Below are 25162 nucleotides of genomic sequence, written 5' to 3' on the forward strand. Positions count from 1 at the left end.
CAGAGGATGGATTCACGTGGTCCTAGGCAGACTAGCCCTTTGGGGGCCCCCTTGGGGGCAGCAGCACAGTGTGGGGCCAAGATAGCCACCTCTGTGGTCAGCTGCCCAGTGCTGAACCCTGCTGTGGCCCCTGCAGGTCAGGTACCGTTGGGGCAGTGTCTACCTTCTGCCGGAGCCTCCGTTTTTTCATCTGCACAGTGGGGTCATTCCAGACCCTCCATGCAGGATGGCTGGGAGGACTCAGGGGGACAGCAGGAATTTCGGGTCCCAGCACCATGCCCGGCACACCGTAGAGGCTCAGGGAAATGTGCTGAATGGGCGTCTGGCCTGAGGAGCAGCTGGCAGCTTACAAAAAGTCTGGAAGGAGCTGGTTCTAGTCTCCGCTGCCCTTCTCCTGCCAGGAGCCCAGGAAAGTCCCTGGAACAGGCCTGAGGGAGGGGCAGGTAGGAGGCCGGCACTGGGTGGGAGCTCGGAAAACCTCCCGGGCTCCTTTGGGACACCCGCCCACCTGGAGGGCCGAGCACCCACCCTCAGCCAGGGCGCCACCTTGTGCCTGTCTCTGGTAACAGCAAGCAGCCGTTATGCAGTCCTGGGAGGTGGGAGGGGGGCACCCAGCCAGTGGCCTGCCTGCCCTGGGTGCCCCTCATCATCTCTGGTCAGCCAGGGGCCTGTCCTCTGGGCCAGACTTCAGCTGAATCAGCATAACCCAAAGCCCCTCTGATAAACTGCACCTGCCCCCCCAGGCTGCCCTTGGCCTTCTCCCTTTCAAGCAGGTAGCTGCCTGGTGGGCAGTGTTGGGCGCTGGCATTCACCTGCCGTGTGACCTTGGGCTCGGAGGGCTAAGGAGAAAGTGCCGAGCCCAGTGCCTGGAATGCGGGAGCCCTGGTACCTGCGGTGGGTGACACCACCCACCTGTTCCTTGTGGGGTGGGATGGGGAGACCAGGAGGCTGGCCGCTGCCTTGCCGGTGATTTGGGGCACATCACTGCTCCTCTCTTGGCCCCTGTGATAGGAGTGGGGAGGTGAAGTGAGTGATTTTCACCCACAGTTTTGAGTCCCCTGGAATCGAACCTGGGCAGAGCTGCAGGGCAGTTCTGTGATTAGAGCTCATCGAGGGGTTAGATGTTCTGCATTTTTGGAAGAAGTTCCAGGGTTCAAAACTCAATGTCCCTCCAGGTCGGCAGCTCTGAAGTCCTGGTCCCTGGCATAGTGGGAGGATGGCAGGAGGGTGGACCTCTCTGGGAAAGCTGAGGAGCTAGGAGGAGCATTGTGTGTCGTGGAGTGTGTGTGTGTCTGCGCATGTGGTGTGTGGTATATACGTGTATGTGTGTGTGTGGTAGAGTGTATGTGTGGGGCATGGCATTCATGTGTGTGGTATGTGAGGGTGTGTGTGTGTGTGTGTGTGTGTGTGGTGTGTATGTATGTGTATGTGTTGGTGTGGTGTGTGTGGTGTGTATGTATGTATATATGTTGTGGTTTGTGTAGTGTATGTGTGTGGAATGTGAGTCTGGGTGGTGTGTATTTGTGTGTGTGTGTATGTGTTGGTGTGGTGCGTGTGTTGTGTGTGTGGGATGTGTGTCCGGGGGGGTGTGTATTTGGTACCATGTATGTGCATATGTTGTGGTACGTGTGGTCGAGGGGGTATAGTGTGTGCGCGTGGCATGGTGTTTGTGTGTGGCATGTGGTGTGTATTTGTGTGTGTGTTGTGGTGTGTGTGGTGTGTGTGTGGGATGTGTGTCCGGGGGATGTGTATTTGGTACCATGTATGTGCATATGTCGTGTACGTGTGGTCTGGGGGGTATAGTGTGTGTGTGTGTGTGTGTGTGTGGCATGCGGGTGCACAGTGGGGAACAAGTCCCTGGCCGTGGGGCGCTCCAGCAGGCTTGCGGGCGGGCACAGAGCGTGAGAGCGCAGCGTGTGGGTGGGCGACGACCCTCCTCGCCGTCTCGGTGGCAGGCAGAGTCCCAGAACTGAAGGCGGAGCGCTCAGTGCAGGGCGAGTGGGCCGGGGACCCTCCAGAAGGCACCTGGGACACCTTGGGTGGGCCACGTCCTCCCTTCCTGCCCGGGGCTGAGGATAAAGGAGCGAGCGAGACCGGGAGAGAGAGAGAGAGGCGTTGCGTTCGCCCACATGGATTCGCCCGCACTGTGGGTCCCGTTGACCACCGTTGGCCGTGAGGGAGGGGGGTGACCGAGGTGTGCGGGTGCTGTCCTCGGAGTTTGAGGAATGCCCCCATCCTACGTGGCACGCTTTTGTCCTGACGTTGTCCAGCAGGTCAGCAGGGCGGGGGGGGGGGGACGCGTGTGACCCCAGCTCTGCTGTGACCACTGGGCGTGTGTGGCGCTCAGGAGGCCGGGTCATGCCCGCAGCCCCGATCTGAGGAACCCCCGTGTGCCCGGCCCCAGGGGGGCAGCCGTGTATTCCATATCCTCTGTGTGCCGGGCCACGTGAGCCAACAGCCTGGTGGCAGAGATGGACCTTGGGCAATCCAGTGTGAGTAGTGTCCAAGAAGGGAGTCCAGGGCAATTGTGGAGTCGCGGTGGGCCTGGGAGGGGGGGCAACAGTGCCAGGCCCCGTGCCGGTGGAGGGAACAGCAGCCCAGCTGAGCCCGAGCCTCCCCTTTCGCGCACAGACCGGGTGCTGAGCGCTGCAGGCTCGCTCTCTCATTTAGTGCTCCCTATGTGCCGAGCCCTGGGCTCGCAGCTGGCGGGGGGGTGGGGGGCAGCAGGGAATCAGAGCAAAGACCCTGGCCCTTGCGGGGGGAGACGGGCGGTAGACAGAAGAAATCTAAGTAAGCCATCCTGTGCGCGGTAGAAAGTTGGGGGTGACCGGCAGAAAGGAGCGCAGGGTAGCTAACAGGGCCAGGAGTACGATCCCTTTGAGAAGGGAACCGGGAAGAGGGCTCTGGCCCCTTGCCTGTTACCCTCAGGGCGCTGAGAGACCGGTGGCCCTGCAGCACTGGCTGGGAGGCAGTGGGCGTGTGGGCGCCTACAGCTTGGAGGGAACTGCTCCTGTCAGCCTAGGGGGCTGCATGGAATCACTGCTGGAGCGTCGGCGACATTTGCACAAGGTGGGGAATGTGGGCGCAGAGGGGAAGGAGGACAGAGTGCTCGTGCTGATGACTCCATGCGCCCTGCCAGGGACGCCCAAGCCACAGGTCACGTGGCGGAAGGGCCCATCCTCGGAGCCCCTGCGTGGCCGGCCGGGCCTGGAGGTGCTGGATGAAGGCTCCCTGTTTCTGGCCTCAGTTTCTCCCACTGACAGCGGAGACTATGAGTGCCAGGCCACCAATGAGGCAGGCTCCACGTCCAGGAGAGCCAAGCTGGTGGTCTATGGTAAGCAGGGACCCCGGGGTGGGGGATGGCTTGTACACACCTCCCAGTGGCACCCCAGGATGCCCAGGTGTGGTGGCGCCAGCTCCCCAGGGCCCGAGAGCTCACACTGGGGCAGGCTGCGAGCCACCCTGGCCAGCTATATAATGACTTGCCTGGGAAGTTACAAAGATATACCCAGGCCCCACCTTCAGGGATTACGACTCACCGGTCCTTTCCAGGTGACCATGACAACGGGTGTAAGTAGAACCAGGTGGATCTGGGGGCTCCGGCATCTTGCAAAGCTGAATGTCAGAGAAAGTGGCATGGTGCCCAGGGACAGCGGGGGTGTGTGGGTCCCGGGGTGGGTTCTGTGGCGTTCCCAGGTCCACATGGCTCCTGGTGGCCAGGTCAGGGACTGGGGTGGGCATCCTGGGACCCCAGAATCTGGGGAAGGGCAGGAGTTGGGACTGCTGTCCAGGCCAGGAAGAACGGCCCAGATGGGGTGTGGGTAGCCCTGGCTCTCCAGGCAGGGACAGCTTCTCTGCTTCTCTTTGCTCCCAAGTGCCCCCTAGCATCCGGGAGGATGGGTGCAGGTCCAATGTGTCAGGCATGGCCGGGCAGTCCCTGACTTTGGAGTGTGATGCGAATGGCTTTCCAGCCCCTAAGATCGTGTGGTTCAAGGATGGGCAGCCGGTGGGTGTCCTCTGGGGGGGGGAGGGCGGGCCGTGGGTGGGATTTGGATAGGGTGTAGACCTTCTGGGTGGGTTTCTGCATGTGCCAGATGTGGCAAGGAGATGTGACAGGGGTTTGGGGGAATGCATTTGGCGGTGGAGAACTGCGTTCCCACAAGGAAGCCTGGGGGCTGCATGGTGGAGGGGGCATAGCACTGTTTTGGGAGTCAGAAGCCCCAGGTTCCAAGTCACCGACCAGCTCCCTGGGCCTTAGGTTCTTATTGCTGATGCTGGAGAGTGGGCCAGACCCCTCTCACCAGCTCCCATCTGGGACTCTCTTGCCCAGATCCCCGAGACGGGCCATCACCGTCTCCTGGACAAGGCTCGGGCCCTCCACTTTCCCAGGATCCAGGAGGGCGATTCTGGCCTCTACTCCTGCCGGGCAGAGAACCAGGCCGGGACTGCCCAGAGGGACTTCGATCTCCTCGTGCTCAGTGAGGGAGGCCTGAGCCCCTACCCTTTTGTGGGGGCTGGGGAGGAGGGGGACTTTGCCTGTTGGGAGTCAGGGACACAGAGGGCCCCACAACAGACGCCGTCCCTGTCCTCACAGAGCTCTCAGGACAGACATTAGACAGTCAGATGATTAACCCCGTAGTTAATTGTGTTACATGCTACAAAAGTACAAGCTGCTGAGAAGGTGCAGAGCGGGCTCCCAATCCAGCCAGGGAGCTTCGAGTGAAGGACGGATGGGAAGGGAAGGGTGCACCGGGCTGGGGACCCACACAGACAAAGGCCCCACCGCAGGGCCTTTGCCTGTGCAGGATTTGAGGAATTTTCACCCCTCTGCCCCTCACCTCCAGTCCCTCCTTCCGTGCTGGGAGCCGGGGCTGCCCAGGAGGTGCTGGGCCTGGCTGGTACAGCGGTGGAGCTGGAGTGCCGGACCTCGGGTGTCCCCGCGCCCCAGGTGGAATGGACCAAGGACGGGCAGTAAGTGGTCTTCCCAGTGGATGGCATGGGGGTGGTGCCCAGCCTGGGGCCGGGTGGAGGGGGGCCTTGGGGAGGAAGCCCCTCTCTCCCCCCGCAGGATTTTCTCATTCCTTAGCCAGTCTTGCTTTTGTTGTAAACTTTTTTTTTTTTTTAGGTAAAATTCACAAAGTATAAAATCAGCCATTCTGAAGTACACGCTTCAGTAGTATTTAGTACATGCACAGCGGGTCACACCATCAGTCACCTCTCTCTAGTACCAGAACATTTCATTGCCCCAAAAGGGGACCCCATACCCATCAGCCCCTGGCAACCACTAGTGTGCTTTCTCTTGGGGTTCATCCATGCTGGGGCAGGGATGGGTTCAGGCCCATCTCGGAGATGCCACGGCTTCGGCTCCAGACCATGGCAAGAGAGCAAATATCACAATAAAGCGAATCAAATGACTTTTTGGGTTTCCCAGTGCACATGAAAGTCGTGACACTCTACTGCACTCTGTCAAACATAAAACAGTATTGTGTCTAAAAAAACAATGTACCTACCTGGGGCGTCTGGGCGGCTCAGTCGGTCAAGCGGCTGCCTTCAGCTCAGGTCATGATCCCAGGGTCCTGGGATCGAGCCCCACATCGGGCTCCCTGCTCTGCGGGGAGCCTGCTTCTCCCTCTCCCTCTTGCCTGCTGCTCTGCCTACTTGTGCTCTCTTTCTCTATCAAATAAATAAATAAAATCTTAAAAAAAAAATAAGATGTTTAAAAAAATAGCTGATTGCTAAAAAATGCTACCATCATCTGAGCTCTTAGCGAGTCGTCATCACGTGTTAACAGATAGATGTTACAAATCACAGCTTAACAAATATAATAATAATGAGGAAGTTTGAAATACTGTGGGAATGGTCAAAATCGTGACATGGAGACACAAAGTGAGCCAATCCCATGGGAAAAATGGCACCGACGGGCTGGCTCGATGCAGGCTTCCCCCAAACCTTCAATGTGTAAGAAACGCAGTATCTGTGCCGCATGAGAAAGTGGGGTGCGCCTGAACTTCATTGCTTTTCATGGCTGAACAGTATTCCACCGTAGGCATGCCTTGGTGGACGGGCACCTTTCCGGCGACTGTGAACCTTTCAGATTTGCTTCTCACCTCTGTGCAGCCCAGCCCTAACTGGTGGTATTCTCATGACGACCCTTCCAGGCCCATCCCCCCAGGAGACCCTCGCATCCAGCTCCAGGAGGACGGCCAGGTTCTCAGAATCACCAGCAGTCACCTGGGGGACGAGGGGCGGTACCAGTGCCTGGCCTTCAGCCCCGCCGGCCAGCAGGCCAAGGACTTCCAGCTCAGAATGCAGGGTGAGCCCGAGCTCAGCGCCAAGGCTGTGTACACCAGGGGCGGCCGTCAAGGCTGCCTGCTGCATGGAGGGAGGATGGGGCAGACACGGGGGGCCCTGGAGGAGGAGACCCCTGGTCCAGTAAGGCTGGGGGGAGGGACAGGGAATCTGGCCCAGCGTTCCCAAATCCCACTGTCCCCATCCCCAGCTTGCAGCTTTCTTATTCCTGATCATGCTCGGGATGATTGTTTCTTTAAAACGAGTCCCTTGTCTTACCTGGAAACACACTTATTTAAAAGGATATTTAGTATCTCAACTGTAAGTGGAAAGCCAGGGGCCACCTGGCCTTCAGGGAAGAAGCTGTGGAAACACATGCAGCAAGAGAGCACTGATATAGAAAGTACTAGAAGGGTTACATACACAGTCTACCAAACCACGCCTTTCCATTTGTTGTAATCAGGATGGAAGGAGTTTGGGAAGGGCGGAGCTGTTCCGTCCTGAGATGCAGTGCTATTTCATGCTGTGACCACACCCCCCCCCCCCCGATCACCATGGGTGTCACCAGTGGTGAACCCCTGATTTCGGTCATTTTACGGCTGGGGAGACTGAGAGCCAGAGAGGGGAAGTGCCCTGTGCCTGGTCGTGCAGTGAAAGGCAGAGTGGGTCCAGAGCCCGGACGTGTGGCTCCTCTCATCTCCACACCTCTTGTGATGACTGGGTGGGTCCCACATCAGCAGGTCCTGAGAGGCCTGTCCTCATCTGTCCCCAGCGCTCTACTGTGCCCATGCCCCACGCATTCCACACCCCGTGCTAGGAGCCAGTGACATGTGTAGGGCTTGTGGCCCACGGGCATGTGATTACTACTCTGGGGTTAGGACACCAGCCGCCTTGGGGAGGCTCCCTGTGACCAGCACCCCCCCCATTGTCCTTCTCAGTGCCTCCCACCATCTGGGGCTCCAACGAGACGAGCGAGGTGGCCGTCATGGAGGGCCTCCCAGTACGGTTCTTGTGTGAGGCCCGAGGAGTGCCTGCTCCTGACATCACCTGGTTCAAGGACGGGGCCTCCCTCCCGCTCAGCGCCAAGGCTGTCTACACCAGGGGCGGCCGGCAGCTACAGCTGGGGAGGGCCCGGGGCGTGGATGCTGGCACCTACACCTGCCAGGCCAGGAACCCTGTGGGGGTCACTGAGAAGAGCACCAGGCTGGAGGTTTATGGTGAGCGGCTAGGGTTGCAGCAAGCAGTGGTCAGCTGGGGTCGGCAGTGCCGGGGTGGGGTGGGAGACCCTGGGCCGTGGTGGGCCTGTCTTCAGTAGTTGCCGAGGGGGAGCGGCCAGAGGCCCAGGATAATGAGACTGAAGAGTTACCCAGGGAGAATGGCCATCTCAGCTTATCCAGCTTCCCTCACCCAGACAGGCAGGATGCTGAGGCCGGGGTCAAAAGGGCCTTTATGGGGGCCCAGGCAGAGGCAAGTGGAGAACCCACATTTCCGTCTGGGGTTAGCGCTTTCACTGCTCTTCAGTGAATAATTAACTGCTCTTCATTAATCACTCACTGTGAGCCAGGGCCCCTGGGCTTTTCATAGCATCAGCTCATTTCATCAGGGTTCAGGGGCCTTGTCTCCCTGTCTCCCACTTACCCATGAGTGCAGGGGGCTCTGGGGGTGAGAGGCTAGCTGCGGGTCACCTGCTAGGAGGTGATGTGACCTGGTTTGTGGTGTGCAGACGGGGGTCTGAATGTATATCTTGTGCTGTTTACCTGGGTGTAGACCCACTTTGAGGGGCTGGCCTCTGAGGGAAGGAAAAACTGAGTGTAGGTGGGCAAGCATGGGGTCTGAGCAGGCCAGTGGGGTCATCCTGGCCCCTCGAGAGGACTCAGCTCCTGAGCTCTGGCCCCTGAAGATGCAGAGGGCTTGGGTGCTGGTGCCACGGGGATCCTGAAGGGAAGCTGGGCTATGTGGAGCTCGCCGGCAGCCTCTGAGGATGCACCCAGCTGCCATCTCGAGGACTCTCATTTGGGGATCGGAGGACCTCCTGGAAATGCAGTGGAAAATGCATCTCCATACAATTTTCAAAGGGGCTTGTGACCCAGACAAGACTGAGAGGCTCATCCCAGGCAGTCATGTCCCCGTGCCTCCTGGCGAGGGCTCTGTGGTCTCAACGGGGGGCCCTTTGGAGGGGAAGAGAGAAGGCCCCCTCTGGGGGGACTATCCCCTTGGCCATCAAGGGCTGAACCCCCACGGACCCTCCGGGCTTGGCCTGCCCCAGGCGTCTACTTCCTCAGACCAGGGAAGGGACCTGAAGAAGCAGCGGTTCTGGTCTCGGGCCCTGGGGAGCCCATCACTTTGAGTTCTGCAGAACTAGAGACCTACCGTGTGCAGACGCTGAGGCACACACAGACAAGCTCTTGTTCTGCTCTCGGGGAGCTCTCAGGGGTGGCAGGGATGGAGAGAAGAGGCAAGCAGTGTTGGGGGAGCGATGCGGCCCAGGGGCAGAGGAAGGGAGTGAATGCTTCCAGCCAGGGGCCCCGGGGAGCAGGTGGTTCAGGGGAGGTGGGTCAGCGAGGGGCTTACGCTGGCCTGCTGGGTGGGGAGCAGACAGCTGTCCCCCTCTGGTCCCAGAGCAGCCCCCTGCTTCTTCCCTAGTCCCGCCCACCATCGAGGGCGCTGGAGGAGGGCCTCGTGTGGTGAAGGCTGTGGCTGGGAGGCCCTTGGCGCTGGAGTGTGTGGCTAGAGGCCACCCGCCCCCCACCCTCTCCTGGTACCACGGGGGACTGCCTGTGGCAGAGAGCAACGAGACATGGCTGGAGGCGGGAGGCAGCGTGCTGAGCCTGGAGAGGCTGGGGGAGGCGTCCGGAGGCCTGTACAGCTGCGTGGCCAGCAGCCCCGCGGGGGAGGCCGTGTTGCAGTATTCCGTGGAAGTGCAAGGTGAGCCGGGGACTGTCCCCGCTGAGTCACCTGGGCTGTGGACCAGTCCTCCTACGCCCACTGTGTGTGGGTCCCTGCAGGCCCTGAGGAGACGCAGGGTGGTGAAGGCCCAGCGTCCCCGTATTGCATGAGACAGGTGAACACACAGATCTGGGCTGGAGGTCCTGCAGAACTACAGGGGGGTGGGGTTGAGCCCCAGGATCATGCTTCCTGTTCCTGCTCGGGGATCCCGAGCCAGGTCGCTTGGGACAGGACCCCACTCTGCCTTCCAGATCCTCTTGGTCGATGGGCCGGACATTTGTCATGGACTCCCTGAGGCCCAAAGCTGGGCTGTGGGCTCTGGTTCCAGGGTGGGGTGGGCCTTTGCCTGCTTTCTTCCATTCAACAGACATTTCTCAGGCATCACCTCTGGGCCAGGCCCGTGTGGTACTGGAGAGAAAGCAGAGAACAAGGCAGACGAGACTCCTAGGCCTCAGTCTGGTGGGGAGATACAGACATTTAATAAACAGGCCAAGCCTGTGGGGAGATCAGAAGGAACCACTCACCCTGTAGTCCCAGAAGGCCTCCTGGGGGACTTGAAGGGTGAGGTTAGGGTCTTGCTCAGGAGGTGCTGGGGACTTGGGTTTGCTCAGTCCCAAACTCCCAATGGTGGCTCCTGCCCCCAGTGCCCCCACAGCTCCTGGTGGCTGAAGGCTCCAGCCAGGTGACCGCCCTCGTGGGACAGCCCCTGGAACTTCCCTGCCAGGCTTCAGGCTCCCCCGTGCCCACTCTCCAGTGCGTATGGGGCAGTGGAGGCCAGGACTGGGGTGGGGGCAGGCAGAGACTGCATGCTGGGGGTGTCGGTGGGGATGGGAGACACTCCCCCTTTAGGCTGCAGAGCCAGGGAGATCTGCCCATCCTGCCTTCCCTGGCCTCTGGCTGAGCGACATGTCCCCCTCCCCACCCCCCTCAGGTGGCTGCAGAACGGCCGCCCAGCCGAGGAGCTGGCTGGGGTGCAGGTGGCCTCACAGGGGGCCACGCTGCGCATCCACCACGTGGAACTGGGCCACGCAGGCCTCTTCGCCTGCCAGGCCACCAACGAGGCGGGCACCGCTGGGGCTGAGGTGGAGCTATCCGTGCATGGTGAGGGGACATGGGCAGCCTGAGGTGCCAGGGGTGGGCAGAGCCAGAAGGCTGTGGCCTCCATCCGTGCCTCTGTTGCCCTGGTGGATGAGGGAAGGGCCCAGGGCTGGTCTTCTCTAGACGGCATTTCTAGGCAGGACTTTCCAGCTCCCCAAAGAGACACAGGTGTGAGAGGCTGGCCTCAGCTGCTTCCACACTTGTCCCATGTCCTGCCTGCAGGCTCTCACTCCCCTCCCCAGCCCACCCTCTCTTCACTTGCTTTCTTCATGCTGACGGCGCTGACCTTTTTTCAATTCTTTAAATACATCAGCTTTCTCACCTCCAAGCCTGCAAATACTATTTTCTCTGCCTGGAATATTCTCCCTCTTCCTCTTTGCCGGCCTAGCTCCTCCCTCTCTTTCAGGTCTGTCCTAAAACACCCCTTCCTCCAGGAAGCCCTTTCCTTGATCCCATGGTGGTTCTGATCTGCCCTGCCTAGCCTACCTTGGCCATAGCCTACCACCCACTGTATTAAAATTGCCTGTTGGGTTGTCCGTGTCCCCTGCCCAGCTCTGGGAGCTCTGGGAGGGCAGCACTGTAGCCACTGTTCTCTGCTCTCCCCCTGAGCCTGGTACAGAGTAGATGCTCAGTGCACACGTGGATGGGTGGATGGATGGGTAGGAGAATTTTAAAGGGGAAGACCTGCTCTGCTGGCTCCTGGTCTGGTGCTCTCCCCCTAAGCCAAGGGTCTGTTGAGTTGAGTGGATGGAGGCCAGAGGCCAGCCCTATAAGGATACTCCCTGCTCCCCAGGCATTGAGGGGATGGCTGGGTGCTCACTGCACCCCTGCTGACCCTGACCTGCGCCCTCCCTGCCTCTTCCCCTGCCCAGAGCTCCCACTGGTGGCCATCGTCGGGGGCGACAATATCACAGTCCCTTTCCTGCAGCCTGTGACCCTGCAATGTGTGGGGACTGGGGTACCCGCCCCAAGTCTCCGTTGGTGGAAGGATGGGGTGGCCCTGGCAGCCTTGGGGGGGAAACTACAGGTACGTTCAGGGGCCCTAGGGCTGGTGGGGCAACTGGACACAGGTGGAGGGGTCGCTTTTTAGAGGTCCTGGTGACCCCGAGGGGGGCCCTGGCAGCCTGGGGGCAGGATGAGTGCTGGGTTGTGGACCTGAAGAGGGGCGGGGGTCCTAGACGGCTTCAGCTATCAGAGGGACATAGTGGGGAGCGGGGAGGGAAGTATCCCTAGACTCTGAATGCAGAGCTTAGAACTCCACCTCTGGAGCCAAACTGTCCCCTTGACTCCTTTCTCTCGCTCCTGGGCTCTGTGGCAACCTGGCTGCTCCCCACGTCCCAGCATCCCTCTGACCACCCTCCACATGGCACACACTCTGCCATCCCTCACCCCCCCGCCCCCCCCAGATCAAGAAGGCGGACCTGAGGGATGAAGGCGTCTACACTTGTGCAGCCAGTAGCCTGGCTGGCGAGAGCAAAAGGGACACGGCCCTCAAGGTGTTGGGTGAGGACAAGGGTGCCGGAGGGGGGGTGACCCCGGGGGGCTCCCGGGGCTGCCCTGGGGGGCTGGGGGGGATGGGATTTTAAAAACATAGCATGTCCTCATCTGCATTCATACTTACCTTTGCTCGTCTTTCATTTTTGGGTTCGTTTACGTCCTTGCGTGTGTGGGCGAATCCCTGGACTTGTCACTTTCCATCACGCCGGCTGGCTGTCGGCTGTCCCCGCGGAGCTGTGCACTGGGGTCATCCCCGTTGTGCCCCCAGCCATGAAGATGGGCAGCCCACTGCCTTGTTCTCGTGCGGGTTCAGGAGTGGGGTTCTTCCCTCAGAGGACATGAGCTATTCGGGGCTTTTATGGCCCAGACCCTTTGGGAAGGCCGGGGCAGGACATCAGGGATGGCTGGGGTGAGCTCCCGGAGCCCGCATCCACCAAGCCAGGGGTCTCCTTGTTTCCCCTAGTGCCCCCCAACATTGAGCCGGGCCCACTGAACAAGGCAGTGCTGGAAAATGCCTCAGTAACCTTGGAGTGTCTGGCTTCGGGCGTGCCCCCTCCTGGTAAGACCCCTCCTCTGGGCTGAAAGCCATCTCTAAGCCGGCCCCAGGTCCCCATTGAATGAGGCTGGCCGGTGCCCCAGGCAACACCTGGGCTGTGGACAGAACAGCAAGCGCTCAGTAGGCTTTTCCCCTATTTCCCAGATTTTCCTCTCTTCCTTCTCAATATGCCAGTCACTGCCAGGACCCAGAGCTTTTGCACTGGTGTCTGAAGCAAGCGTGCAGGGGGCTTCTGTTCAGAGCTTGCAACTTCACAGGACTGCCCTGGGGCCCAGGGCCAGGACCAGGACCTCCGAGTTGTTGTCTGTCTGGGGCTCTTCTTTAGACCAGCAGCTGGGGAAAGGCCAGGAGCTTGGGGCTAGGTGTGAGTGTTCGGCAGATGGGGTGGGCCCTGCAGGGTGTAAGGAAGCTGAGGACACGTTGGCCCATGCTTACAAGGGTGCTGATTTAGAGTGCACCGTGTTTCCCTCCAAAGGTGGTTTCCTGGCAGGGAGATGAGGTGAGGGGGGTCGGGCTGGCTTTGACTCTCCTTGGTCCTGGCTGCCCCAGCCTCCATCCCATGGAACGTCCCTTCTGCCTGTGTCCTGTCTCAGACAAGACTGCCCCATTCCACCCCCAGCCTTCTTCCTGGAGAACTCCGGCTTGCTCCAGTGCCTGAAATAAAGGCGTGCCATGTGGCCAACCATGGAAGCCTTTTGTGGATGCTCATTATCCAGGTGCAGTCTGAAGGGCTGGCCAGACTGCTTGCATCTCTCTTCTTCCCCCAGATATCTCCTGGTTCAAGGGCCGCCAGCCTGTCTCTGCCCGGACTGGAGTGACAGTGTCAGCTGATGGGAGAGTTCTCCACATTGAGCGGGCACGATTTTCTGATGCTGGGAGCTACCGCTGTGTGGCATCCAATGTGGCAGGCAGCACAGAGCTACAGTATGGGCTACGGGTCAATGGTGAGCTGCCCCAGGACTAAAGGGGTCCTTGTCCAAAAAGTTGTCCTTCCATTTGTTTGTCAGTCTTTTCATCCATCCATCCATCCACCATCCATCCACCATCCATCCACCATCCATCCACCATCCATCCATCATCCATTCATCATCCATCATCCCTCCATCCATCCATCCATCCTTCAACCATCCACCATCCATCCATCCATCCATCCTTCAACCATCCACCATCCATCCATCCATCCTTCCATCCATCCACCATCCATCATCCATCCATTCATTTATCCATTATCTACCCATCCACCCATCATGCATCATCCATCCATCCATCCTGCCCATGGGTCCTCAGCCTTGTTACCCCATGCCATCCCCATAATAATGACCTCATGCTGACCAGAAGACCCAAGTTCAGGTGCTATTTCTGTCACTGTCTAGCTGGCAGGTGACTTGCCCTCTCTGATTCCCAGTTCCCCATCTGTAGAAGCCTCATGGTGGTATTGTAAAGATGATATGAGCACCTTGAGAAATGTGGAGTGATGTACCTGTGTTGGGAGTGGCAGTCTGCACTTTTGTTTGTGGCTGTGTGTTCTATGGGGTGGCCCAGCCAGGGGCCCTGCTGGCTTCGCCCCAAGTGAGGCTCACCCTGTGCTCCGTGTCACCCCCACCCTGCAGTGCCTCCACGCATCACATTGCCACCCAGCCTGCCAGGCCCCGTGCTGCTCAACGCCCCGGTCCGGCTGACCTGTAATGCCACCGGAGCCCCCAGCCCCACGCTGATGTGGCTGAAGGATGGAAACCCTTTGTCCACTGCTGGGGCCTTGGGCCTCCAGGTCAGCAGGCTGAGCAGCCCTGGCTTTCCTCCCTGGTGCCTCAGGAGGTAGCTAGGGGCAGAGGTCAGGCCCTGGGAGCTCCGAAGTGAGGGAGAAGCGGGGGCCTCCAAGGATGGTTCACTGAAGGGAGGAAGGAGAGCTGCTAAATGGGAAGTCTAGACCCTCATGGTCTCCAGAAACATAATGCATGCCAGCGATACGAGCTATGTATATAATTTTTTAAAAAGATTTATTTATTTATTTATTTAAGAGAGAGAGAGAGAGAGAGAGAGAGAGAATGAGGAGGAGGGGCAGAGGGAGAGAGAGAGAAAGTGTCAATCAGACTCCATGCTGAGCATGGAGCCCGATGCGGGGCTCGAACCTGAGTCCCCAAGATCATGACCTGAGCTGAAACCAAGAGTCAGATGCTCAACCGACTGAGCCACCCAGATGCCCCAAGCCGTATATGTAATTTTAAACTTTCTAGTAACCACATTCAAATTAGTGAAAAGAAATAAGTGAAACTAATTTTTAATGATATATTTTAGTTAACCCAGACTACCCAAAAGTCTGTGCATCATGTGATCAATATAGAAATTATTAAGATATTTGACATTTTTCTTTTTGTTCTAACTCTTTGAAGTCTGTTGTACGTATATTTTATGCTTGGGGTTCAGCCCTGTTTCAAGAGCTCAGTGGCTGTAGCACTGTTCTAGAGGACTCTTGCAGCGCTGAGGGCATTTGCCCACTGGCTGGCAGCAGTCCCGAGGTCTGGGCCCAGCTCCTGGTTCCCCTGCACTGTGGGGGGCTCTGGGGTCTGGAGCCTGCTGGGGCCAGCATGTGAAGGTGTGGGTGCTGCCCCCCGAGGTGCATAAGCTCACGTGGGCTTCCTTCTGGGGGTGCAGGTCTTTCCCGGGGGCCAGGTCCTCACCCTGGCCGGAGCCCGGGCCTCGGACTCAGGCAGCTACTCGTGCGTGGCCGTGAGCGCGGTGGGTGAGGACCGCCGGGACGTCGTGCTGTATGTCTACAGTGAGTCTCCAGCTCGGGGTGCCGTCTGGCCCAGGCCAGTGGCTCAAGAAGCTGGGGCTGGGGGCTCCCCCACCACGTCTGAAGGGCAAGGGGCAGTTGGCTGTGGGAGGCACCAGCCTGCGACTGTGGCTGCCATCACGTGGGGTCAGTTGGAGGGGAGCTCGCCTGTCGTGGACAGGTGGGTGGGCGGGCGGCTGCACAGCCAGGAGCTCCGTGTTCAGGGACAGGTGGAAGGAGCGAGACGTGGTGGAAAGGGCGCCGGGCCACGTCAGGAACCAGAAGTTCTCACTGCGCCAGGTCAAAGGGGGTAACTCTGTTCCAGGAAGGCAGTGGGGTGGGTGTTTGGAACTCGTGAGTGTCATAGATGTGGGGTTCAAATCCTGCCTCTGCCACTTCCTAGCTCTGTGAGCTTGGGCTGCTCACTCTGCTTCTCTGAACTTCCCTTTCTTTTTTTTTTTTTTAAGATTTATTTATTTATTTGAGAGCGAGCGAGCGAGCAGGGGGAGGGGCAGAGGGAGAGAGACACAGAGACTCCACACTGAGTGCAGAGCCCAATGCAGGGCTCAATCCCATGACCCTGAGATCACGACCGGAGCCAAAATTAAGAGTCGGACGCTTAACTGACTGAGCCACCCAGGCGCCCCTGAGCCTCCCTTTCCTCATCCATGAAATGGGGTGAAGATAGCACCCACCTCAGAGAGTGTCATGGGATTCACTACCCTCACGACGCACAGTTACAGTCACTGTTGTTTTAACACTTCCTCTTATGGGATTTTGTGGAGGTCTGCGGAGGTACACGAGAGAGCTCTGGGAAACGCAGAGCCTTGGGCAGGAGGGGTGAGGAAGCCATCCATTCTAGCTCTTTCCTTCGCTGGAGTGATAGTTCATGGGATTGAGTGCCGAAGTACTCCCTGTGTCATTGTGTTTAATCTCACAGAGCCCCCACGATTTTACAGATGAGGAAATCGAGGCCCAGAGAGGCTGATCCATGTAACATCTCCAGGGCCTCACATAGTGCCTGCGTGGTAGACACAGGCCTCCGACCCAGGGGCTCTGACTCTAGCCCCTGCCTTCCTAACCCCGACACTGCTCTGGTTATTTTTGTGTCCGGGGAAAAGGTGTCTTGGGGATCTACTTTTCAAAAAACTTAAAAAAGTAAATAAAGATATTCTATTTCTAAAAAAATTTTTGAGATAATTGTAAATTCACACGCAGTTTTAAGAATTCATACAGAGAGGTCCGGGGTCCCCTTTCCCTCGATGGTATCATCTTGTATAGCTAACGCACAAAATCGCACGTGGGATATCGACCTTACTACGGCCCACCAGCCTATTCAGATTTGGGAGCCTCCTCTTGGCGCAGGACTGGGAAGGTCCTGGAGGGGAGGGTCAGAGGGTTACAGACTCCCCACCCCATGGTGCTGACCCCTTGCACCTGCCTGAGACTCCTCTCCCGCCCTCCTACCATAGCGCCCCCAAGCATCCTCGGGGAAGAGCTGAACGTGTCCGTTGTGGTCAACGAGTCCACGGCCCTGGAGTGCCGGAGCCGAGCCGTGCCCCCTCCCGTGCTGAGCTGGAGGAAGGACGGCCGCCCCCTGGAGCTGCGGCCCGGCATCCACCTCTCTGCTGACAAGGCCTTGTTAGAGGTGGGTGGCCTCTCGGGGGGCCGGCAGGGACTCACCCACAGCAGAGCTAGCCCGGGGGAGAGGGGGCCTGCAGGTGCCCCCACGAGAGCAGTGCAGCTCAGTGTGACCCAGCGCCCGGGGCACAACCTCCTGACCTGGTGAGAAGCCGCCGCAGGGCCTCCCTCAGTCCCCACAAAGCTGAGCCTTTCTCTTTCCACCTGTTTTTCGCTCCTTGTTCAAAAGCCTCCTGGCCTTTGGCCATTGGATCCCTTCATCGGGCCCCTGGCCCAGAGAGGGAAGGGTGGGTTAGGGTCAGGGATTCCAGGGTCGGCCTGGATTTACTTTTCAGCCCCACCTCCTCCCGACTGTGCCGCCTTAGGACCACCCGGGCCTCAGGTCCGTCACCTGTACGCACCTTGCCACCACCTTCCTGGGGTGGCTGGGGTTCTTATGGAAAGAAAGCCAGCCCCTAGAACAGCTCATCCATGTCAGCTACAGGACGGGTGCGGGGGGGGGCATGATCACCCCTCTCCACCTTGTGATGCAATCATTCCCAACTCTGAGCACCTCGATTTGGTTTCCTCTGCCTGGAATGCCTGCCCCTCCCCCCTTCATTGTTCAAAGCCACGACCTAGCTTCATCACCCCCTCTGTCAGGATCTGACCTCTGAGGACAAGATCTCCTGCCCTCATCCTTCTTCATTTTCCACCTTCCCTTCTGGTCTGTTCTGGTGGACTTTCCAAAGAGGCCAGGAGCAGATTAAAGGCAGGAGAGGGGCTGGCCCAGCCGCATGTCCACCATCCTTAGCAGGGCCAGGCTGTGGATATGAAGTGGGGTGAGGCTGGCAGGGCTGCCATTATGGGGAGCCCCTTCCATGTGCCTGGCCCACGTCAGGCCACCACAAGGCAAGGCTTCTGGAAACGTCACAGGGCAGTAGGTGGGAGAGGAGGTGCCCTCACTGCCCCTGGATTCCAGGTGGTGGTGGGGAATGCAGTGAGGTAAAGTGACCTACCCAAGGTCACAAGTCTGTCCAGGGGTAACCCCATCTCTGTGCTGCCCCTGCTGATGGATCATTCTTGCTCTTGGCCAGGTGAGCAGAGCAGAGGTGGGGGATGCAGGCCGCTATACCTGCGAGGCACTGAACCAGGCAGGCCGCTCGGAGAAGCACTACAACCTGAACGTCTGGGGTGAGGGTCTTGGGGGCTGCTCTGGGGTCCCTCCCCCTGCCCCTGCCGCAGCTAGCTCTCCTGCCCGCCCCGCCCCCGGAGGAATGCTGCCTCAGTGGTCCCAGGATACAGGCTTTCTCCATTGCCCATCCCTCTCCCTCCCCAGCCCACTACTCACCCCACATCTCTCTCTGTTCTGTTCATCCTCAGTGCCTCCTGTGTTCCCCTCAAGGGAACCCCGCACCCTGACCGTGACCGAGGGGCAAACCGCCAGGCTGTCCTGTGAATGTCGGGGCATCCCCTTCCCCAAGATCTCCTGGAGGAAGGACGGTATGATTGCTCCCCTCGCCCAGCCCCACCCTCGGTGCCCCTGCCCTCGCTGGGTGCCCCCCACCCCACAGCCTAGCTGAGCTGGAGACTGGTGGGCTTACGGCCCGGGGGGTAAGGGTGCTGGTTACAGAAGTGACACTGCCTTCAGCCCCTCTCTGCTCGGTCCCCAAGTCTGCCAGGGGCCCCAGCCCCTCCCAGCCGGCGAGAGCTGGATTGGTCCTTAGGCCTCTCTTCCAGAAAGCCCTCCCTGACCCCCCCCTCCAGGCCAGGGCAGGGCCTCCTGGATACGGCCCCCGTGTGTTAACCTGTCATGTAGCCATCTCAGTCCTTCCGGGGTCTGTTCTCCTATGAGTCTGAGCCCCGTGGGGCACTGTCTTGGCTACGGCTGAATTCCAGGTCAGTACCTGGTACAAAATAGGTGCTCAATAAATATTTGGAATTCATTCATTTAACCAATATTTACTGAGAGCCTCTCCGTGCCAGGCCCCCTTCTGGGCATTGGAAATATGGTGGTGGATTGGGGTAGTCAGATGATAAACCGAGAGTTAGTGAATAACTTTGATGGAAAGTATTATCTATGGAGAAAAATAAAACTGAAAGAGGGAGAAGATGTTTGCAGTTTCAGGCTGGGTGACCAGGGATATTTCGCCAAGCAGAATTTAAGAAGGTGAGGGAGGGATGAACATGAGAATATTGCAGGGAAAAACATTTCAGGCAGCGGTATGAGCAGGTGCAAAGGCCCTGGGGCAGGAATAAGCCAAGCATGTTTCAAGAGCAGGCAAAGAGGAAATGGGCTGGAGCAGAGTCAGCAAGGGAGAGGTACCAGGAGATGGTCACCAGAGTGATGGGGGCTGGATGGGAGGCCACTCTAATGTTCTTGACTTTCACCTTGGGAGGAATGGGGCTACCTCCTCTGGACAGAGGAGGACCACAATCCAATTTATCTTCTAACAAATTCACCCTGCCAGCCGTGCTGAGAACAGACCATTGAGAGCAAGGGTGGCCCCTGAGAGGCTTGGTGCAGGGTTCCAGGTGGGAGATCCTGACCGCCTGGAGCAGGCAGTAGCCAGGAGGTGGCGAGAGGGGTCCAGAGTCTGGATGCCTTTCGAAGATAGTGCTGGCAGATGTCCTGCCAGGTTGGTTAGGAAGCGAGAAGGAGGAGTCGGGGTAACTTGAGGTTTTGGTCTGAGAGTCAGGAGAGGAGTACCAGCATCACCGAGAAGGAGAGACTGGGGGGCAGGTCTGGGGGCAGACCTGGAGTTTGGGGCTTGTTAATTTGGAGCCCTCTGTTAGGCACCCGATGAGATGTCAAGTGGGCAGTCAGGGGGAGGTGTCTGGAGCTGGAGGAGAAATCTGGGCTAGGGATCAGTCTGGGAGCAGCAAGGCAGACCAGCAGGGGAGAGAACATGGACAGAGAAAAGGTAAGGGGGAGCTGCTTGCTCTCCCTCCCCAGGTGCCTGCAGCTAGATGAATGGATCATTCGGTAGCCTTCGTTGAGCCCGACTATGTGTCAGGCCCCAAGGAGCTCCTAAGGATCCCAGGGAGGATGTGAGGCAGGGTCTGCCTTCCTGGAGGTCCCGGGCTGGGCTGGGATTCGGATGGGACACTGCTCTGCAGGCAGATCTGTGATGAGGAGAAGCCTGGGGGTTGTGGGACCTCAGAGGGGGTGCCAGGAGCAGCTGTGGCACTCAGGGAAGACTTCTTGGTCGAGGTGATGTGGAAGCGGACACCTGAAGTTGTGAGCAGGAGTTGGCCAGGATGGGGGGAGGGGAGGACAAACGTTCGTTCTCGCTGCATCCAGGTCAGCCCTTGCCAGGGGAGGGGAACAGCCTCGAGCAGGTGTCAGCTGTGGGGCGGTTCCTGTACCTGGGACAGGCCCAGCTGGCCCAGGACGGCACGTACACCTGTGAGTGCAGCAACGTGGCGGGAAATAGCAGCCAGGACCAGCTGCTGGAGGTGCATGGTGAGCCGGGCTGGGATGACCTGAACCAGGTGGAAGGGGCCAGAAGGGGGGGCAACCAGGCACCCTGGTAGGGCCGACCACACCCTCCAGAATCCCCGCAAAGGTGGGAACTGTGGCAATGAGAACTTAGATGGCTGGTGTTTTATGAACCACCCTCCCCCGCCCCCCGCCAGTCAGCTTGCTACAGCTCGTTAGCAGCATGAGAGAGGGACGACAGGGTCCCAAGCAGCCCCCATTGGCCCAGAGAAACCAAATAAATCTTGAAACAGTTGGAAACAAAGCAATATAAAATGTGTGTGACGCTCCCGGGTGGACTTGTCCTGCAGGGATGAAATTAGATACGCAGCTTTGTAAAAATCGTTCTGGAAAATAAAACCAGGAAGAGCATTGTTGAGCATCCCCCCTATGCAATAACACCCTGCCCCAAACGGTCCCAGTGACTGTCTAAGCTCCAGGAAGCGCCTGATTTCTGCAGAAGGAGACCCCACACAGACCGTCAGGGCTGTGCTGTGTGACCCTGGCCTCAAACAGCCGGCCTGCCCCTGATTCCCAGGGTGTGGGAGAGGGGCCGCGGGTACTGTTGTGACCCCATTATAGAGATGGAAAATGGGTGCCCCGAGAGGTGAGGTCACCTGGCAAGGTCAGCGCGTGGCTGGGGGAGCGTAGCCTGCGTGGGGCAGGCCTGGCTCGTGGCGAGTGTTCGGTGCCCATGGCCACGGCGGCCTGCCCTGACAGGCATTCTCCTCATCCTCAGTTCCCCCTCAGATCGCTGGCCCCCGGGAGCCCCCCACACAGGTCTCTGTGATCCAGGATGGGGAGGCCACTCTGCAGTGCAATGCCACAGGGAAGCCCCCACCCAGGGTGGCATGGGAGCGGGACGGCCGGCCACTGAGGGCCGAGCCTGGCCTGCGGCTGCAGAACCAGGGTCAGAGCCTGCACGTGGAGCGGGCTCAGGCTGCCCACAGTGGACGCTACAGCTGCGTGGCCGAGAACGTGGCCGGAAGGGCCGAGAGGAGGTTTGCGCTCTCCGTGCTGGGTGAGGACTGGCAGCGCGCTGGAGGAGGGCGGGGAGCGGGGCCGATTGGAGAGAGCAAGGCCACTCCAACCTGCGGGCACAGCCCCTTGTTCTCCCAGGAGTCAGGCCACTGCTGGGGCCACTGCTGGGGGGAAGCCTTGAATATTGCTCTCAAAATCAGGACTGGCTCCAAATCGCCCTCATTTCCTCCCTCCTTCTCTCCCATACTTGCTGTTCCTCTACTCCGTTCCTGGCCCTGAGGAAATAAGCAGTCTCTATCCTGTATGACTCATGTGTAATGGGGGGATCCAGGGCCTATGGTTAGGTGAGGTACTTCCCAACACTGTCATGGGAAGTCAGGGCGGCCTCCTGTAGGAGGTGACCTTTTAGCTGAAATGTAAAAGCTGAGTAGGAGTTAACCAGATGCCGGGATGAGGGGAACAGTGTGCAGGACAGAGGGAACAGACTCTACAGAGGCCTGGAGGGGTGATATGGCACTTTCAGGGTGGCTGCAGCAGCCTCGTGATTCTAATCTTTTACTGAGCGCCTATTGTGTGCCTCAAGGTAGGGGCAGGAAGTGGTAAGAGATAAGGTGGGCAGGGCTGGGTTTAGGGAGGCCTCTGTCACTGTGCCCTCCCCCACCTCCCTGCCCCCCTCCATCCCCCAGGGATCCCTGGCGTCTCCCACTTACCTCTTCTGATAGAGTGTGGCTTCCTTTTGGAGTGGATCCTTTAGAAAGTGCAGAGGTGCCACTTAACCACTGCTGTGTAGATTCAGGGAGTGTATCTGTGTTCCTCCTGGCTCTAGTTCCAGTCCTGTTGCTCAGCCTGGGCACTGTGCCAAGTGCTTGTTGAGTCCTCCTGGCATCCCATTCAGGTGTTTGCCTGAAGCCAAAGCCGAGCCTGTGGCCACCAGTCACTCCCTTTAGTGGGAGCCCCTCTGATCTTGTCGCTTCTGCTCCTCGGACTCTCCCGAGTCGGGGTGGGGGTCCTTGTGGGGGGACAGCTGTTAGGGGGCAGGGAAGGAGCATACAGCGCCCATCTGCATCCTGAATGTGGTTTCTCCTCTGTGTCTAGTGCCCCCAGAGCTCATCGGAGACTTGGACCCACTGACCAACGTCTCCGCTGCCTTGCACAGCCCCTTGACGCTCCTCTGTGAAGCCACAGGTGTCCCACCCCCAGGGGTCCGCTGGTTCCGAGGAGAGGAGCCCATCAGCCCCAGGGAGGACACCTACCTCTTGGCAGGTAAGGTGCCAGCCAGGGGAGTATCTGGTTATCAGGTCTGGCCCTCTGCCTCTGCCTCTGTTTATCACATGTCCATGACCTCTGACCCTTTGCTGCCAGGCCTGGTTGGGATAACCATTGAGCTGTTGGTCCCCCAAGAGTGCAACCAAAAACACTGGCTAGGTGAGGTACTCCGGGAAAAACAATGGGTTTTAAATAAGTTTGGAAAAGATTTCCTGCTCTGTTCCCCTCCTGAAGACTGACAGTGACTATTTGCGTAGTTTAGGTTCTGATAAGTCCTGCAGGGAAAAAAAAAAAAATTCTCACGGCCCATCTATAACATCCTCCAGAACAGTAACATACTTTTGAAATGCTGAGTTAAGCACCTTCTCCGAATATTCATCCTCTCCAGAAAGTTTGGTTTGTGATGGGTCTTACTGGTATACAAGTGGGGAAACTGAGGACCAGGAAGCAGTGTCCCATCCAAATCTTGCAGGAACTTCAAGACCACTGAAGCTCAGCTTCAGTGACTCAGCAGTTGCTCCACACAGCCAAAGCCGGGATGGCAAATAAATTTTCCTCTGTGCACCACTTCTGGGCATTTGGTAGGGGCTACCAGATGCCTTGTGATAGGAATTCAGAGACTGTGGGAAGAAAGGAACATGGCAATCCACCCGTGATGTCTGCCCTGGGTGCAGGAACAGCAGTAATGACATTTCCTGTGTATCTGCCTTCCCTGGGCAGGTCTTAGATGAGCCTTGATTGTATTCCCCTGGGAGAAACTGGCTTGCCTCTGAGAGGTCCTTGGGAGAAGGCGGCTTTTTCTCTAGGTCGGCTAGAATAGAATGTGGGCATCTGGCCTGGGCTGGGACTGCAGAGCCCATTGCTGTCCTTTAGCCCCAGCCAATCCCCAGAACTAGCGGTAGCCAGGGGACAGATCCTTCTTACTAGAACAGGGTCCTCAAGTTTACCCATGTGCCCGTCTAATGTCCAGGGGGCTCCCTCCATCTGTTTACCCTCCCGGGCCTCAGTTTCCCCATCTGAGGAAAGGAGCACTGGGGGAGGGGGACACACACACACATCTAATGACAACACCTGGTGCCCTCCTGTTCCTGGTGAGCAGCCTGGGCTCAGCTTAGGACAGAGGTTGCTCATAGCTGTGCTTGGAGCCCGCCCTTCTTCCTCCCCAGGCGGCTGGATGCTGAGGATGACCCGGGCACAGGAACAAGACAGAGGTGTCTACTCATGCCTGGCAAGCAACGAGGCTGGGGAGGCTCGGAGAAACTTCAGCGTCGAGGTCCTGGGTATGCCAGAGCCCCATCCTCCTGTGCACCCCACGGATCCCTCCTCCCTCACCGAGGAGCTTCTGGGGGCCCATGCCCAGGACTTAGGGCTCATGCTATAGCAGGGGACTCAGCACAGGAAGGAGGGAGAGGCCAAGCCTTGTCTTCTTTGCCTAATCAGCAACCTCTGCTCTAAGGCTGCCGTGGAACTTTCTGGAAACAGCAGGGACTAACCCAAAGTGGAAGGGGGCAGATATTTTCAACACCACCCAGCTGCCTTCCTCTGATCAGGGCCTTCCCCCAGAGGCACTGGTGCTTCCCTCAGCCAGAACTAAATGTTTATTGAACTTAACTGCCCCATGGAAGCAGGCACAAGGGCATGGGAAACTGAGGCACAGGGAACTGAAGGCAGCTGCCTTGGGCTCTTGGTTCTGGGCTCTTGCCTTCCTGCCTCACAATCGTTCAGCCAACGCTGGTCAGTAACCATCTGTCTCCCTGCTTCTCCCAGTTCCTCCCAGGATTGCGAACGAGGACCTGGAGGAGGCAGTCAAGGTCACCGAGGGGCAGACAGCTCAGCTGACATGCAACACCACAGGTAAGAGCCACACACACAGTGGGCTGGGAAGAGGCATGAGAAGACAGTTTCAGAGAGGAGGGGTTCCCTGGGGGTCCCAGCCCGCCCCCGGCCCCACTGCTCCCCACAGAGGGTCTCTCAAATCATGAACTTGGCACCACATCCCTGCTCACCTCTGCACCGCTGTGCCTCTGCCCCCAAACACTCCCCCCGCCCCGCCACTCCTCACCCGACTGCAGACCTCTGCTTCCAGGACTTCCCACAAGGAGTCCTTGGCTGACCCCTTGGGCCCATGGGCTGCCTCCACTGGGCTCCCCCAGGCCCCAGGGCTTTCTTGTCCCAGCACTAAGCACACTGGACCGTAGTAACCCTGGAACATCTGTATACCCCTGTCGGGCTCAGAGGTCCTTGAGGACCCAAGGACTGCTTTGTCACCATGGTTTTCCCAGTGTCTGACAGAGTAAGCGCCCATTAATGCTTATGGACTGGGCTGGCTGGCTGGCTGGCTGGCTGGAAGGATGGATGGATAGATGGAAGGATGGATGGGGAGGTGGGTGGTGGATGGAAGGATGGAAGGATGGATGGATGGATGGATGGATGGATGGATGGACGGACGGACAGATGGAAGGATGAATGGAGAGGTGGGTGGATGGATGGATGGATGGATGGATGGATGGATGGATGGTTGGATGGATGGATGGGGAGGTGGGTGGGTGGATGGAAGGATGGATGGTTGGATGGATGGATGGACGGACGGACAGATGGAAGGATGAATGGAGAGGTGGGTGGATGGATGGATGGGGAGGTGGGTGGGTGGATGGAT

General features: G+C 58.6%; 1 protein-coding gene across 2 annotated transcripts in view; it reads left to right on the plus strand.

Moving 5' to 3' along the window:
- The window catches only part of HMCN2 (hemicentin 2), a 147403-nt gene that overhangs the window by 69761 nt on the left and 52480 nt on the right, over nucleotides 1-25162 (plus strand). For both annotated transcript variants that reach the window (XM_088019264.1, XM_088019265.1), the window contains exons 26-48: nucleotides 3140-3334; nucleotides 3876-4006; nucleotides 4331-4478; nucleotides 4845-4971; nucleotides 6159-6313; nucleotides 7227-7505; nucleotides 8932-9213; nucleotides 9879-9987; nucleotides 10166-10335; nucleotides 11205-11359; nucleotides 11739-11835; nucleotides 12293-12388; nucleotides 13153-13329; nucleotides 13996-14153; nucleotides 15038-15161; nucleotides 16631-16806; nucleotides 17876-17972; nucleotides 18162-18281; nucleotides 20083-20244; nucleotides 20999-21280; nucleotides 22336-22503; nucleotides 23673-23786; nucleotides 24274-24360. In XM_088019264.1, the coding sequence (XP_087875390.1) occupies nucleotides 3140-3334; nucleotides 3876-4006; nucleotides 4331-4478; nucleotides 4845-4971; nucleotides 6159-6313; nucleotides 7227-7505; nucleotides 8932-9213; nucleotides 9879-9987; nucleotides 10166-10335; nucleotides 11205-11359; nucleotides 11739-11835; nucleotides 12293-12388; nucleotides 13153-13329; nucleotides 13996-14153; nucleotides 15038-15161; nucleotides 16631-16806; nucleotides 17876-17972; nucleotides 18162-18281; nucleotides 20083-20244; nucleotides 20999-21280; nucleotides 22336-22503; nucleotides 23673-23786; nucleotides 24274-24360 (3609 nt within the window). The remainder of the gene's footprint in view (nucleotides 1-3139; nucleotides 3335-3875; nucleotides 4007-4330; nucleotides 4479-4844; nucleotides 4972-6158; nucleotides 6314-7226; nucleotides 7506-8931; nucleotides 9214-9878; nucleotides 9988-10165; nucleotides 10336-11204; nucleotides 11360-11738; nucleotides 11836-12292; nucleotides 12389-13152; nucleotides 13330-13995; nucleotides 14154-15037; nucleotides 15162-16630; nucleotides 16807-17875; nucleotides 17973-18161; nucleotides 18282-20082; nucleotides 20245-20998; nucleotides 21281-22335; nucleotides 22504-23672; nucleotides 23787-24273; nucleotides 24361-25162) is intronic.

This window comes from Eumetopias jubatus, unplaced genomic scaffold (genome assembly GCF_037043125.1).
Source record: "Eumetopias jubatus isolate StellerSeaLion01/CBP00866 unplaced genomic scaffold, mEumJub1_p1.0 scaffold_15, whole genome shotgun sequence".
NCBI lineage: Eukaryota > Metazoa > Chordata > Mammalia > Carnivora > Otariidae > Eumetopias > Eumetopias jubatus.